Source organism: Cyrtonyx montezumae, unplaced genomic scaffold, assembly GCF_038088225.1.
Source record: "Cyrtonyx montezumae isolate F1298 unplaced genomic scaffold, pur_monq_1.0 scaffold_31, whole genome shotgun sequence".
NCBI lineage: Eukaryota > Metazoa > Chordata > Aves > Galliformes > Odontophoridae > Cyrtonyx > Cyrtonyx montezumae.
In genome coordinates, this window is record NW_027072036.1 from 4169908 (window position 1) to 4185183 (window position 15276).

Below are 15276 nucleotides of genomic sequence, written 5' to 3' on the forward strand. Positions count from 1 at the left end.
CTTTTTACAGCAGTGTTTATGTTAAGCACTAAAAAGTGCAACCGCAACCAGATGCGTCCCCTCCCGAGCATCAGAGCTCGTTCCCACCATGCGAAGAGAAAAAGCAACACCTGGTGGGGGCTCTGAAACAGGAGAGTTCAAACCCATTTCATACCTCTTAGGAAAAGTGGAATTCAGACACGGCGTAGTGATGAGAACAGCTCTGCCCACACTGCAAGGCCGACAGTGGGGGCTCTGGGAGGTCCCAGCATGTGGGCAGGGGCAGCTATGGGCCCTTCTGCTGGTGCTGCCAGGTGCTGGGGCAGCTCAGGAGGTGTAATGCATGAGTTTTGGGTGCTGCTGCCCAGTTCACGGCGGTGCACACTGCAGCACACGGCGAGGACCGGCTGCAGCACAGCACACAGCCTCCTCCTTCCACCGTCCCTTCTGATCCAGACATGCCTGCCCACGGGCAGCAATGCCTGGGGCTATCCTCCTTTGTGCAACTGCTTTGTTTCGCTCTGGCCTTAAGCATAAACAGGAAAAGCAACAGCAGTCCCAGCCGCTCACAGCCTGACCCCATCCCGGCCCTCAGGAGCACATCAGCCCCAAGCAAGCATCCCTCTGCCCTGCACCCTCCCGCTGTCCTCCTGCACATCCAGGTGCTGTCCTCATCTGATCCGCAGGCAGTGAGCAGCGAGCTGCCAACATCCCCACCCCACACCGGTGGTGAGCTATTACTGCTGCTTATTCATAGGAATTATTATTGATACGAGCAGAGCTGCGCTGCGTGCCGGAGCCCATCCATCCCGGTTCTAAATCGTGGCTGTCTGCCGACAGCACGGCTGCAAATCTTCCGTGTTGTTTGTGGGCAGAGCCACATTTTGCACAAAGTCGTTCACAAATAAAACTTGTCTTCTGCTGAGACAGTACAGATCAAATTTCCATTCAGCCCGAAACTTCTCGCGGGAATAAGAAAGGCGTGAAAAATAATAGGGTTTCTAATGGAAATCCCTGCCAATGGTAACTATAGAGAAGATGTAATGTCTATCCTTAGGGACGATTTATGACAGCTGATTTAACACTTTCACAATAAATGGGCATTTATTGACAGTACATTCTGGCAGAAATACATATTGCAGCACATTGCTGTGTTCCCATTAGCGCTCTGCACTGGTGGGTGTTTATCTCAAGTGGGGATTCATCTGGGAGCCACTGGGCCAGCAACAGGAGAACCAATGGCTGTCAGATGAGGCACCTCTTGTTTTGCCTCTTCGTTATGCCCTGTAGGAAGTCGGCATCAGGAGATGGCAGTGGGCTGCAGCCCCTCCTTAGAGCCCAGTGCTGATAGTTGGCTGCGCTCTGATCTGAGCGGTGATGGGAGCGCCCTGCAGTGTGTGGAGCAGTTCCTGCTCTCTGCCAGCTCCTGCTCTCCCCTCCCTGGTGCATCTGTAGGACCTCAGTCGCTGCCACTGGGATCCCAGAGCCCTCTCACGAGTGGTTGTTCCCTCTCCGGGGACTTCCCCTAAGGAAAAGATTGGAGGAGCCCCCAGTGCCCCCCACTTTGGCCCAGCTCCCCGCTGTGTTTCCCCACCAGCATTCCCAGTGTGGGCAGAGCTGTGCCCAGCAGTGCAGCCAGACCTGGGGATGCCCTGAAAGGAGATGAGTGTCTGGGTGCTGCCAGACAGAGCCCGGATAACAAACCAGCAGAGCACGCACTATTTACCTGTCTCTCAGGCAACACACACGTAATTAGTTTATGTAAACACTGAGCTCAGATTGGCAAAATAAGCACCGAGGAGGCTTGCTTTCTTGAATAAATATATGTCCCGGTGCTCAGCTCCAGTGGCTGCAGAGCTGCAGCCCAACACGGCCCCACGGAGCAGAGCTGCAGGTGGGGCTGTGTGGTCCATGGCAGCAGTGCAGAGCTCTGCAGTGAGCGTGGTTCCCCTGCACAGAGCAGCAGGGCTGCCCCACTGAGCCCCACCGTGCTGGGAACATTGGCTCTCTGGCCTCGGTTCAGAGCAGCACTTGAGGAGATCTGTAGCACTCAGAGGGTGTGCAGGCTCCGAGAAGGCAGAAGTATGTGCTTAAGTGGCTTTGCTGGATAAGGGCCTTCAAGCTGTTGGCACTCACAGTAATTCCTCATTTCGAATAAAAGCTATCTAACTGTGCAGAGCAGCAAAGCTGGGAGAAAGGTCCTGGGCCCGGTATGTGACACCCAGATCGTGGTGGCACAGCGTGACACCCCTCGCAGGGGCTGATCCACAGCAAAGCCTCCATCAGAGCCACCTTCAGAAAAATCTGCATGGAGAAAAAGGGCACAAAGCACCCCGTCCTGCCCTGAAAGCACAGCACGGATGGGTTCCCGCTTCCTTCTGGCTGTGCAGGACACGTGCTGCTGAGGACGTGGGGCTGCCATCAGGATCACAGGAACTGCTGAAATGACACAGTAAAATTTTATTCCTGTGCTAAAAACGTTTTGGTCCTCGGGCATCCATGCAGATTTTTCTCCTCTCGTTTTCTGTGGCAAAGCACAAGCTCCTGGCTGCCACTCTGCTTGCTCCATCATTCTGACAGTTCTGGCTTGCAGGATCTCACGCAGGTGGCTGCTGGCCCTGGCCACAGCACTGCTCATTTCCTCCCTCTCTCAGAAATATCAGGAGCCAAATCCTCCACTATCTCCACCAGCTTCCCCTGCTCGTGCTGGGACACACACAGCACTGCTGCTGAAGGCAGCGAAGGCAGAACCTCTGCACCACTGCAGTGTGAGCTCTGCTGTGGCTCCCGAGCCACCCCAGCAGTGTGGGCTGAGCATGACGTTAGCTTTCAGCAGACCAGAACGAGCTGAACCCAGGCTTCCTGCAGCCCAGAAAACCCAACCCCCAGCTCTGTGCCTGGGGCTGCTCTGCCCTGTGGCCCAGGAGCAGAGCAGGCAGCGGACACAGCTCCATGTGCTGGGGACCGGGGCTGGAGGGACGGGGATGCTCACTGTCTAATGGTGCTTCTTTCTCTCTCTCTCCCTCTGTGTCTCTCCCCGTGCCGTGCACAGAAAGCTGACCTGGCTGTTGCTCCTCTCACCATCACCCACGTACGGGAAAAAGCGATAGACTTCTCCAAGCCCTTTATGACCCTGGGGGTCAGCATTCTGTACAGGAAGCCCAACGGGACCAACCCCAGTGTGTTTTCCTTCCTCAACCCTTTGTCTCCCGACATTTGGATGTACATTCTCCTCGCCTACCTGGGGGTCAGCTGCGTGCTCTTTGTCATAGCCAGGTAAGGGGATGCCCCCAGGGCCCAGCAGCGTCCTGCAGGGATCCAACCACACCACGGGAGCCGCTGCATTAATCCTTTTTCATTAATGAGATTACCCCCGGCCCATTACCCATCGCTCCACTCCACTCCTGCCCTTCCCACAGAGGGGGACCCCAGCATCAGCTGCAGCACGGCGTCTTCAGGCACCCGTGGCTTTGCAGAGTGCAAATGGCTTTGTGCTGAACTGAGGCATTGCTCTGTGTTAAGCTAAAAAAGACCCAACTTTCCTCTTCCCCGTAGTGACCCCACATCAGTGCATCCCCCCCCTCTGCACAGCCCACTTCCAGCAAGGGCACAGCCAGCCCCACAGCAAAAGAACGGAGAGCTCGTTGCTACGGACCCGACAGTGTGTCTGTTTACAGAAATTAATATGCATCTAATTAACATGTTTAAAACCTCTATATTTAAAAGCAGTGGAATTTGCATACATTTGCATGTGTTATTAATTTCACAGCGTCTTTGATGAGATTCACAGTCCAGGGCTGCTCTGCATACGTGATGCAACCTCCCCCAAAGCAGAACAAAGCCTTTGCTTGCTCTTGGCCGTATCCCTGGCCATGCACTCTCCTTAGGTGCTCAGATACATGGGGTGAGCCCCTGGGAAGCCCCCTGTGCACCTCCAGCCACACAGTGGTGCTCCAGGAGCCCCTGCTGCCCCCCAGGGCTGTGTCCCTCTGCAGCACGGTGCAGAAGGCAGCCCTTGCCTCAGCCCCTGCCATCCATCAGGCCGTCAGAGCAGAGATTAAACATGAAACTGCAGTAACTAGAACCCATTAACCCTCATGTTCCGACAAATCTGCAATTTTCAACCTCCCTCCGGTCCTTGGAGGCTTTTAGAGATGATTTCCTGAGTTTACTATGTAATATCCTAATTACACATCACAGCAGCCGTCAGAGGAATCCCTGCCTGGCAGACAGCACCAGCGCTCCCCAGCCCACCTGGGGGGGTCAAAGCTGCTCCATCCCTAACCCCCCACCACAATGTGCCAGGACATGGGGCCACGTGTCCCCCGATGGCACCAAGGTCCCCCAGGCTACAATGGGAAGGGTTCTCCCTCCTGGTCCTTGAGATGCATCTCTGCCACACGGACTATGGCTGCAGGCACAGCACTGGGGCAGGGCAGAAAGCACTCAACACCCCCAGTGATGGTGCTCAGCAGGCAGGTACTCACCCGGGGCTGAGAACCCTGGTAATTACAGAAAGGAGAAATACTGTGATGATTAATGGAATTTCTTCACTTTATGTCTCCGTCAGCCATGCAGAGCACAGCTAGATGGACTCTGCTGCCATAACGTCTTTAGCTCGAATGCCATCAATTATAGGGAAGCTCGCACAGCTTGGAATTAAAATTCAAATACAGTTTTAACTGTTATGAGTTTACTTCTCCCTACTCATCTGAGTACCAGACCCGGATCCCGCATCCAAAGCGTGTCTGAAGTGTTCTCTGGACCCACACAAGGCACTGCAGTACAGGACAGTGCTGGCAGCCCCACAGCCCCCACTGTGCTGGGACCCTGCACTGCCCGACCCCAAACACAGCACTGCACTGCACTGCGTGGGCTACACAGAGCCGAAATCTGCTTCAGATTTTTCACATCTCAGAGCCTTAACTCAGAGCTGTGAGCTCCAAACCAGGCACAGGGTCCTGTGCTGCTGCTACAGCCGTAGGTCAGTGCCACAGCCAACACAGGGACTGCTTAGAGGCAGGAAAGGATGGATATGATCCTGTCCCCCTTTAATCGGCCTTGCTGCTCCCAGCCCTGGAGAACCACAGTGCCAATGGCTCTGTGGGGTCTCCTACATGTGGATACAGCATGAGGTCACAGCCCCCACCCAGCACCTCTGGCACAGAGGGGTGGGGATCAATGCTCATCTTAATTACAACCAGGACTGGGTCATCTGTGGGAGATCTCTCTGGAGATGTAATTTAGACTCAGAAGCATTTCGTGTTAGATCTCATCTTTAACTAAGCCGCCTTTGAAATGCTCCCCTGCTCCCCTCCAAAAAGAGACAAGAAAGCGAGCAGGGGTTTTGATGAAATATTTCTCAGCACCAAAGGAAGAGCCATGTCGGTCCAAGGCACATCCCGAGCAGCCCGGGCTGTGAGGGCTGCAGCTACATGGGGTCACCAAGCAGTGCTCACCACTTTCTTCCTCACCCCCCTTCCTTTAATGTTCCTGCTGCTTCTCAAGCACTGAAGGCAGTTGCTGCTTCATGGTTTTCTGAATATTTCCCTGTCATCTGAGCAGCACTTACAGGTTCTCACTTGGAGACCCAGCAGCCGTCCTGCTGGGCTCACCTGATCTCAGCAATTCCATCTCACAGCCCGACACGTGCAGCCCCGAACTCCACCTCTACCCAACAGCCAGGGCTTAGGGAGCATGGCTCGCACTGCTCACCCTTACAGCAGCTCCAAAAGATGGGCCAGAACACAGCTCAGCCCAACGTTTGCTTTTCCTCTCTGATTTGCACCGCTCAGAGGGAGGTGGGCAGTGGGGGCGGCCCCAAAGACCTCCCCACACAGCTCCATCCCACTCTGTGTTTGGGTTTTGTGAGAGGTAAGGCAGCTCCTCGGTTTGGGAGCTCTTGGTGCCTGGAGAGAGATGTTCTGTGCTCCGAGTACATCCCACTGTGTGCCAGAGGACATGGGAAGAGGAGCACCAAACCTCAGCACATCCAGCACGGGGTGATGGGGGGATGCTTGCAGGCTGGGCTCTGTCAGAGGGGCTGCTGTGAAGCTATAGGGATTTCAGGAGGAAGAGGAGATGGTAATTAATGCCCGGTTCAAAAACAATCATGTCAATTATGGTTTTAATTTAATCTCTGCAAAATCTGGGGCTCTAAGAAAATGTAAACGAGCAGCTGTATAAACTTCAGCATCCCTCCCATGGGGCATCCTCCCCAGCTCCTGGCTAACAGAGGTGGGATGTGTGCAGAGATGATCTGCTCTCCCCAGCAATAGAGAGCTGTGCATGGAGATTCCCCCTGGAGGAGTGCTCTCCCATGGTCTGAGCATCACAGCAGCCCCCAGTGCACCCACACTGACTGCTGAGTGCTGACACACAGGACTGCTGCTTGTGGGGGTCTGAGGAGCTCTGCTGGGTGAAATCCCACAGGCAAAATCCGAGTCCCCAGCAGCAGAGCCCCATCCCAACCACCTGCAGGGTCAGTGCTGCACCTCTGCTCAGTCATGGGACTGCAGCTGCTCCCATGTCTGTCACGTCCCATTTCCAAAGCAGTGTGGGACAGGGAGCTCACAGCCGTGCCAGTCACTGTCCAAAACCCAGCTCTGAATTTGCTTTTTTCTTTTAGGCAAAGCGAGCAGCAGCCCTGCACAGCACTGGGTGTGCCCAGTCCATGTCCTGTGCCTCTGGCCATGCCACATCCCAGCTAACGAGCTCTCACTCTGTGTCCCCACAGGTTCAGCCCATACGAGTGGTACGATGCACACCCCTGCAACCCCGGCTCAGACATCGTGGAGAACAACTTCACCCTGTTCAACAGCTTCTGGTTCGGGATGGGCGCACTGATGCAGCAAGGTACAGGGCTCCCTGCTGCTTCTCCCACACCAAAAGCCTTTTGGTGAGGCTTCTCAGACATACAGCTTCATTTCTGTGTGACAGGAACAAGATAACATCGCTGTGTCTGTCAGATCCAAGCAGCCACCACAAAGGGACACGGGCAGCCCCAGGCACAGCTGTCAGGGTGAGGGGAGTGGGGCTGCTCTGATCAGACACAGCCCATAATGGAGCTCCTCCATCCGTGTGCCCACAGAGCCCTGAGATTTCTTGTGGGTGAGGTTGATCTGTGCACTGGGAAATGGCCAGGAGCCCTCCAGAGCACTCCCAGGGCTGCTGGTGTGGGGTACTGGTGTGGCAGGGAGCTTAGAAACGGGCACGGATGGGATTACAGCTGTATCTATGGATGCAGCAGAGCAAACAGAATGTATAGAGATGGAATGAATAGAGTAAAACCCATTAGGAAGACAGCACAGAGCGAGCTGGAGAGCGGAGCTGAATGAGGAGCAAAATACAGCTGTGGTCTAATTGCAGAAAATCCAGGAATAGGAATCAGTGGAAAACATCAAACGCCCATCCCGTTTTAATTATCCCACACTGGTGAGTGGTGGCAGACCCACAGCACTGCCCCACAGCAGTGGGGCTCCTGCCCACACCTGCCCCCGTGGGCAGCGGCAGACTCACCCTCTTAACAGACACGGATACATGAGAAGAGCTGTGTTCTTTTTAACTCCGTTCCACATCTCAGAAGAAAAGCATTTCAAAGGCAGACTGATGTCACACCTCCCCGTGCATCAAAGGGCAAAAGATGGAACGGAGAGGAGCAGCACCTTGAGAAGAACTAAAGCCAACTCGAAACCCAACGCTTCGCTTCCCGCTGCCTCCACGCTGCACTCAGACAGGAGGAAGGCTGCACTCCACACCAGGCTTTGATGCTGCTGCACAAAATTGCTCTGCAAAGCCAAAATTGCTCTTAGTTGCAAATTCCAGGTTGGATGTATCCTCTGAATGCAGCTGCTTCAAACCCACAGCTCATTCCTGGCTCTAAAAGGTGTCGTGGGTGATTACAGAAATAGCACAGCTCATTTAGTCCTTCATGTTTGCTCGGTAAAAGTCATTCCAGACCTGTTACACCTTTCATGCAGCATCATCTCCAGCTCCCCTACATCCAAGAGCTATTCAAAGCACCGGACCCTCATAGTTCCTTTCTGTCACTGCTGGATTTTTGTTTAAACCGTGTGTATTTGAACACACTCCCTGGAGTGAGCCCTTTGAAAAGTGATCCGTCTAAAAGCAAAGCACTCCGTAAATGGCAGAACAAAACACTCACACAAAGTTCATAAACGGCTTGCTGTTTAAATCTCATAAAAGCTGCCTCGTTAATTACTTCGTTTTCAATGCTTCCTGTAAACTGTGCACTGTACCCAAGGTCAGCAAGGAAGGGACAGAGGAACCCAGTGCTCTCCTTGCATGCATCGGACAGCAAAACCGAATTCTTCATGTGCAAACACGTGCACATGTGTAAATATTAATAAATATATAAATATAAATAAAACGAGTACCTTCTCTCCTCCCCTCCCCCCCACCCCCACCCCATCCCCCCAGGCTCCGAGCTGATGCCCAAGGCGCTCTCCACGCGGATCATCGGTGGCATCTGGTGGTTCTTCACCCTGATCATCATCTCATCCTACACGGCCAACCTCGCTGCCTTCCTGACGGTGGAGAGGATGGAGTCCCCCATCGACTCAGCAGACGACCTGGCAAAGCAGACCAAAATCGAGTACGGGGCCGTGAAGGACGGAGCGACCATGACCTTCTTCAAGGTGAGAGCTGGCTCGGGCCATCAGCTGCCACCCCCCTCGAGCAGGTTGTTCCTGCCTGCCACCTTCATTAAGACATTAACCCTGTCCGTTTAGCTTACCTAGATTCACATCACGCCTAAATCCCTCTCTCCCCGTTGCTAATTGAGGTCGCAATTATAAAATTACAGCCATCTGACAGCTTTGGGGGCTGTACCCAGCACAGGCTCAGACGCAGCAGGCAACAGGATGGATGCACCTCACACTAAAGCCTGCAGAGAACTCATTCATTCCCTGAGGTTCCCTATTTTCTCATCTCACCCACTGCCATTCCCCAGCCTGGGCCACGCTGAAATGCCCCTCCTGTGCCCAGGAGCCCCTGCTCACATCCTCATGGTCTGTGCCCTTCTGAAGCCACATGTAGTGCTATGGCACCAACCCTCTGGAGCCAAAGGACGTTTATTTCTCATGTTAGCCAACACTGCAGGGAGAGTGCTGAGAGCATTCATATTTCACCGCTGCCTCGAAATGGAAAGGATCCGAGAGATTTAAAATGACCTTTGGAACCACAGCTGGCCTTTAAAAACACACTTTTAGAAAAGAGCGAGAGAATAAGGGAATCAAAATGAGGGGTGATTAACCTCAGCAACGAGCACCCCGGCCTGGAGAGGAATTTATATGTAATGGTGACCTTAAAAAGCTGTCTGGCAAGAAAAGGCCATGGCACAGGGTGTGTGAGCTGCACGGGGAGGGTTTGGTGCCAGGGAGCAGCCATGCTTTATTTCAGCACCTCGTGCACGAGGGGATCCTTCCACGCAACCACGTGTGCCTTGCACAAAAGATCATCAGCTAACTCACATTGCTTGTGTGCAGAGGTTTGCCCAGGCAGTACCTGGTCAGCAGTTCCCCTAAAATCAGGAACGTGGGGCTCTTGGCACACACCCCGTCTGTGTGGTGGGGGTCTCTGGTGGTCAGCAGTGCTTTTCTCCCCATGGCTGAGCCTGGAGCAGCACAGTGCTGCCTTGCAAAGGTGCTGCAACCCCAGAGCAGCCATTGGGAGACGCAGACTTTTACTGTTGTGCTTTAACTACTCTTTCCGATAAGAGTTTTATACGGAAATAAAAGGAAACTATCTTTTTTTTTTAAACTGAGGACACAGCATCTTTACAGCCTCCCATCATTATGCATCAGGATCGTTCCCTGCGCTTCTAATGGGCACTTGGCAGAGCTCATTGCTGCAGCATATTTCCCCTTCACTGTGTTCTGCCATTGCTGTTTGGAGATGAATACCAGCACTGCCCCTCTGACACACACCCAGGCACAGCGTGGGGGATGCTGTGCTTGCTCAGTCCTCGTGCACAGGCAGCAGAGCAGAGCTCTTCACTGCCCCCCCAGCCCCCCAAGACCCCCACCCCATCCCAGCCCACAGCACACAGCAGCACCGAGAGCTTCGCAGGCAGCGACTCCATGAGAGGAACCTTGGAGCAGCTATTTATTTCCTGGCGATGCAGATTGAGTTACAGGAGTAAACAGATCAATTAATTTGGGAGCAGCATCTAGCTTTCACTGCGGATCATGCCAGGAATCCTTCATATCGTGCAGGAGATGCTGTCTTGCTCTGAACTGGGGTTTAATGTGCACTCAGCGCACAGCACGAGGGTGTGCAGATGTGTGTACACATACATTCACTTGTACAGAAATGTTAAATCCTCCGCAGTAAGTATCTTCAGTTGGGGAAAATCAATTTATTTTTTTCATACAGGCTGGAATTGAAAATCGTCAGCCTGAAAGTTACTTTCTCGCCAATTTCTCTGATAAAAAAGCATATACGTCTTGGCAAGATGCCTCATATTGCCTCCTCTAAACTATTCCATTAATTTATTTGGGTGACTGCTCTTGAAGCATCGGTTATTAAAGGCGGCTCCTGAGCTGTGACTCTAAAGAATGAGCTCAGAGGCGTTCTCGGAGTTCCTGCTCTCCCTGCACGCAGTGGAGCTGCTGCCCACCTCTGCACGCCCCTCACTCAGCACCAGGGCAGGAGCTGCCTGTGATCACAGTCATCGAGCAGCTCGGGCTGCTGTAGGGACCCCAAGGATCGTTACGTTTCATCCCCTCCACTACAGGCAGGGCCACCAACCTCCAGAGCTGCTCCTGGACCACGCTGCCCAAAGCTCCACCCAATCTGGTCTTGAACACCTCCAGGGATGGGGCAGTGCTGGAGCCCAAGGGCTGGTGCTGGTGGTACCCACCCCAACCAAACCTCACCTGTGTGAGTGGGAGAGGGGACTCAGACCCTGCTGCAGAGCACAGCCACACCTGCAGCCTGCATCCCTCACAACGACCTCCACCATCCTGTAGCTAAGCCCAGAAAAGGGTTTTAAAGGTAAAGGACTAAACTTATAAAATCCGAGCTCCAGCCAACGTCCTGACCCGTGAATACAACGCATGTACTTGCTGAGTACTAATTTACTGCTAATGAATGACTGCACACAACAAAGACGGGTTTACTTACGGGAACAATGTGCTCTCAGGGGACACCACCCCCATCCCACAGATGAATGAGACCCTCTGAAGTGCGGCCGGAGTGCTCAGAGAGGACAAGGGGAGGAAGGGGCTCTGTGCGGGGTGTGAGCACAGCTCGTCCTCCCGCAATGTGTGATTGATGGCTGCTCTCACCGTGACCGACAATCGCTTCTAAATTGGACTTTGAACAAACAGCCAGCTCCATCAAACCGCCGGTGCTGTGCTGAGAATTACAGCTGGTGGATTTTTGCTCAGAAAGGGACTGCTCTTATCTCCTGTTAGCCGAGTTAAAGAACCTAACTGGGAATAAATTCCCGGTGGGGAGGTGGAGGGAGGCAGAATGCAGCTCACTCAAAGCAGAGCAGTGCTGAGCTGTGCTGAACTGCACCAAGCTGTGCTGAGCTGCCTCCCCAACCACAGCTCACCCCCGGGCTGTCCATGGGGAGGATGAGGCCGCTGCAGCTGGCAGCACCTTGCTGGGCAGCCACCAGGCTGGGGCTGCAGCAAGCACGGTGGTCTACAGCCCAGGACCTCGTGCCAGAGCCACGCAGCATCCATCCTCCTATTCCCAAACACAATGAAGTCCCTGCAGCAGGTCAAAAGGAGGGATTTAAGAAGAGCAGAGAAGAGAAAAGTGGGTTTTTTTTTCTGTTCCAGAGAGCCCTGTCTCATGTAATTTAAGCCGCCTGAAGAGCTACAATGCCTCATGCAAGTCCTATTAGCTTCACTAAATGCAGCCTATTGATTTTTTGCCAGTTTATTTTGCTGTGTGCTTTAAACTGGGAGAACACTGATGTTGTTTAAGAGCCCTGTGTCAACACCCAAGGAGCATTAAATGCAGGAAGAGAAAGAGCAAAAGGGAGAGCCAGTGAACCCAGAGGCCTCTGATCTGAACTATATAAATGTTAAACAAGTCGTTATCAGCAACTCGAGTGCGCTGTTCATTTCAATTACCCATCGTAATGCGCAGATATTTAATAATCCTTTTGGAGGCGACATTTCTTGCTGCTCTTTGAGGCTTGATAGATGCCACAAATCTAGCTCACGGGCACTGGACCGGATTTTCAGGCGAGGGAGATTATCCTGCCTCCTGAATGCAGTTTGCTCCTGCACCACAGGTTCATCAGGGGATTATAACGAGTATGAATTCGTCTCTGGGTCTGTGCCTGATCCAGCAGCCATGAGCCCATGGGGTTGGCAGAGGAATGGCCTTTGTCGCCACGTGGCCGAGTGACCACAGCCACAAACCCACGTGCTGGGAAAAGGAGGTGGACAGGCCAAGCATGTGAAATACAGAGCACAAAGGGACTACCTGGCTCAGCTCGTTTACCCCTGTGTGCACATATATATGGGTAGCAGCAGTCAGAACCGTGCACAGTGTGAACCCAGAGTGTGATCACAGACAAAGGCTGCATTTCAAATGCTACGCAAAGACCGAAAAGAGCCGTATTTCTTCTCACCCAACACATTTCCTAGAAGCAGAAAGTGTTTGTACAAAGAGCAAGCTAGACAGCACGCTCCTCCCTCCTAACAGAGTGCCTGCTGGTCGTGGAAGAATACCCGTGCCTATTTTTAGCCATAAGACAATCTTCTTGAATATTTCCAAGCTCCTGTTTACGTGGGTACGTTAAATTTGTTTGTCAGTTGCACATACCTCAGAGGAGACATGTTTCCTAGCGGCGCTTGGGGAAAGACAGAAATACAACAGAGTGTGAGAGAGAGGAAAACATATCCTCTGAAATGCTCTCTGTCTTCTCTCGTTGCACAGAGCTACGGCGACGTAAACCAAGTCCTGCTTCAGACACACATCCCATGCAGCAGGCACATGGACAGGATGGCACTGCAGCAGCTCTACAGGCACCAGAGCAATGAGCATCCCAGGGCTCCACACACACAGCTCTGCAGGGCAGGGAATGGTTTTGCTGAGTGCTGGCACATCCCATGCGTGCTGGATCTGCCCTTTGTTGGGGTGAGAAGCGTTGAGCTGTGGAAGTAGAGGGAGACTGAAGACGTGGCAGACCTGGTTCTGCCCTCAGACTGGTGTAAAGACACTTTATTTCCTTCTCATCAAATAGAATATTAATTCTCATTTTGGTGTCATCTCTCCAGAAATCCAAAATCTCTACCTTTGAAAAAATGTGGGCTTTCATGAGCAGCAAACCCACAGCTCTCGTTAAGAACAACGAGGAAGGAATCCAACGGACCCTGACGGCCGACTACGCCCTGCTGATGGAGTCCACCACCATCGAGTACATCACCCAGAGGAACTGCAACCTCACCCAGGTCGGGGGGCTCATCGACTCCAAGGGCTACGGGATTGGGACCCCCATGGGTAAGTGGCAGTAGGGAGCCCAGGAGAGACAATCCTCTCCCAAACTCCAAAGGTCACACAGACCACCTCTCAAAGAAAGGTCTGGAGGTCCTCTTCACCAAAAAGGACTTCCCCACTTTGTGCTGTTTGCCCCCAGGCTCACCGTACCGGGACAAGATCACCATCGCCATCCTGCAGCTGCAGGAGGAGGACAAGCTGCACGTCATGAAGGAGAAATGGTGGCGGGGGAACGGCTGCCCTGAGGATGAGAACAAGGAGGCCAGTGCCCTGGGCATCCAGAACATCGGCGGCATCTTCATCGTGCTGGCAGCGGGCTTGGTGCTGTCAGTCTTTGTGGCCATGGTGGAGTTCATCTACAAGCTGCGGAAGACGGCAGAGCGTGAGCAGGTACCGATCCCCCCCACCTCTCTGCTAACCCAGCACTGAGGATTTCCCCTTCCCTGAGCCCCCAACGTGGGGCAGAGCTGCAGCACTCCTGGGTGCCCTCCCCAAGCTCCCCGCTCATCCCATGGGCGATGAGCACCTGTGGCCCCAGAGGGCAGCGTGTAGAATTGTGCCCCGTGTGCTGCAGTGCAGTGATGAGAACTGCATCTGTGTGCACAACCAGGCAGCAGCGCACACAGCCTGTGTGCTGGGGCTGACGGGTGCAGAGATCTGCTCACTGGAAAGAGCAGCAGGACTCTCTGGTTCACAACCAGCAGGGATCACACAACGAGCTCTGCCTTCCTGCAGGAGCCGCCTCACCCAATGCGCAACCTCACCAAAGCACAGGGGGTCAAACCTTGCAGAGCACAGCTGACCACAGAATCACCGAGCTCAGAAAAGCCCTCTCACACCTCCATGCACAACCCCAGCCCACCCCCCTTCCCATGCCCACACACCCCTCAATCCCACAGTGGTGGCTCCACCGCTCCCTGGGCAGCTGTGCCAGTGCATCACCACTCTTCAGAGAAGGAATCCCAACCCGACGCCTTCAGCACACCCCAAACCTCTTGCTGCTGCAGAGACGAGCTCCAACGCGGGGCGGTAACGCTCTGTCCCTCCTCTCCGCAGCGCTCCTTCTGCAGCGCGGTGGCCGATGAGATCCGGCTGTCCCTCACCTGCCAGCGCCGGGTCAAGCACAAACCGCCGCCGCCCGTCGTGGTGAAGGCGGACGCCGTGATCAACATGCACACCTTCAACGACCGGCGGCTGCCGGGGAAGGACAGCATGAGCTGCAACACCGGCATGACGCCCGTGTTTCCATAGGCGGCGGGACATGGCGGGGGGAGGGGGGCGGGGAGGGAAGGACGTGAGAAGGATGCGCTCCGAAGGAGGGAAGAAAAAAAGGAGTTGAAAAAGCAAAAGGGAAAAAAAGAAAGAAAGAAAGAAAGAAAAAAAAAAAGCAAAGCTCGGTTTGGTTCATTTCGAGAACAAGGCCTTCCAGCACGTCCACATCCACCACCGGCGCTGAAGCAGCAGCTTCAAAGCACAGACTGCACTGTGGGTCTCGGGGCTTTCCCATTTTGTTTCCGTTGTTTTTCATTCCTTATTTTTTTACAGCTTTGCAGCCCAGCATGCCCCACCTGGACTCTGATGTTTACACACCACGAACACGCGGAGGCACAACTGAATTGAGCCAAACTGAGCCCAGGGGGGCAGCGAGGAGCCCCCGAGCATGGCTCCTCCAGCATGGCAATAAAGAGACACGTTGTCCATTGGGTGTGCGTGGCACACCTGGGAGAAAGGGACAGGAGAAGCTCCCCGATGCGCTGCAGCTGCCAGCACTGTGCCCAACCCCAGCACGGAGCAGTGTGCAGGAGGAGCCAC

At 53.9% G+C, this 15276-nt stretch overlaps 1 protein-coding gene across 1 annotated transcript in view; it reads left to right on the plus strand.

Annotated features, from left to right (window-relative positions):
* Positions 1-14733, plus strand: part of GRIK3 (glutamate ionotropic receptor kainate type subunit 3) — a 66489-nt gene extending 51756 nt beyond the window's left edge. Inside the window, exons 11-16 of the mRNA XM_065744580.1 lie at positions 3032-3255; positions 6716-6834; positions 8419-8636; positions 13245-13467; positions 13604-13854; positions 14521-14733. Of these exons, the coding sequence (XP_065600652.1) occupies positions 3032-3255; positions 6716-6834; positions 8419-8636; positions 13245-13467; positions 13604-13854; positions 14521-14715 (1230 nt within the window). The 3' untranslated portion in view covers positions 14716-14733. The remainder of the gene's footprint in view (positions 1-3031; positions 3256-6715; positions 6835-8418; positions 8637-13244; positions 13468-13603; positions 13855-14520) is intronic.
* The last annotated feature ends 543 nt before the right edge of the window (positions 14734-15276 follow it).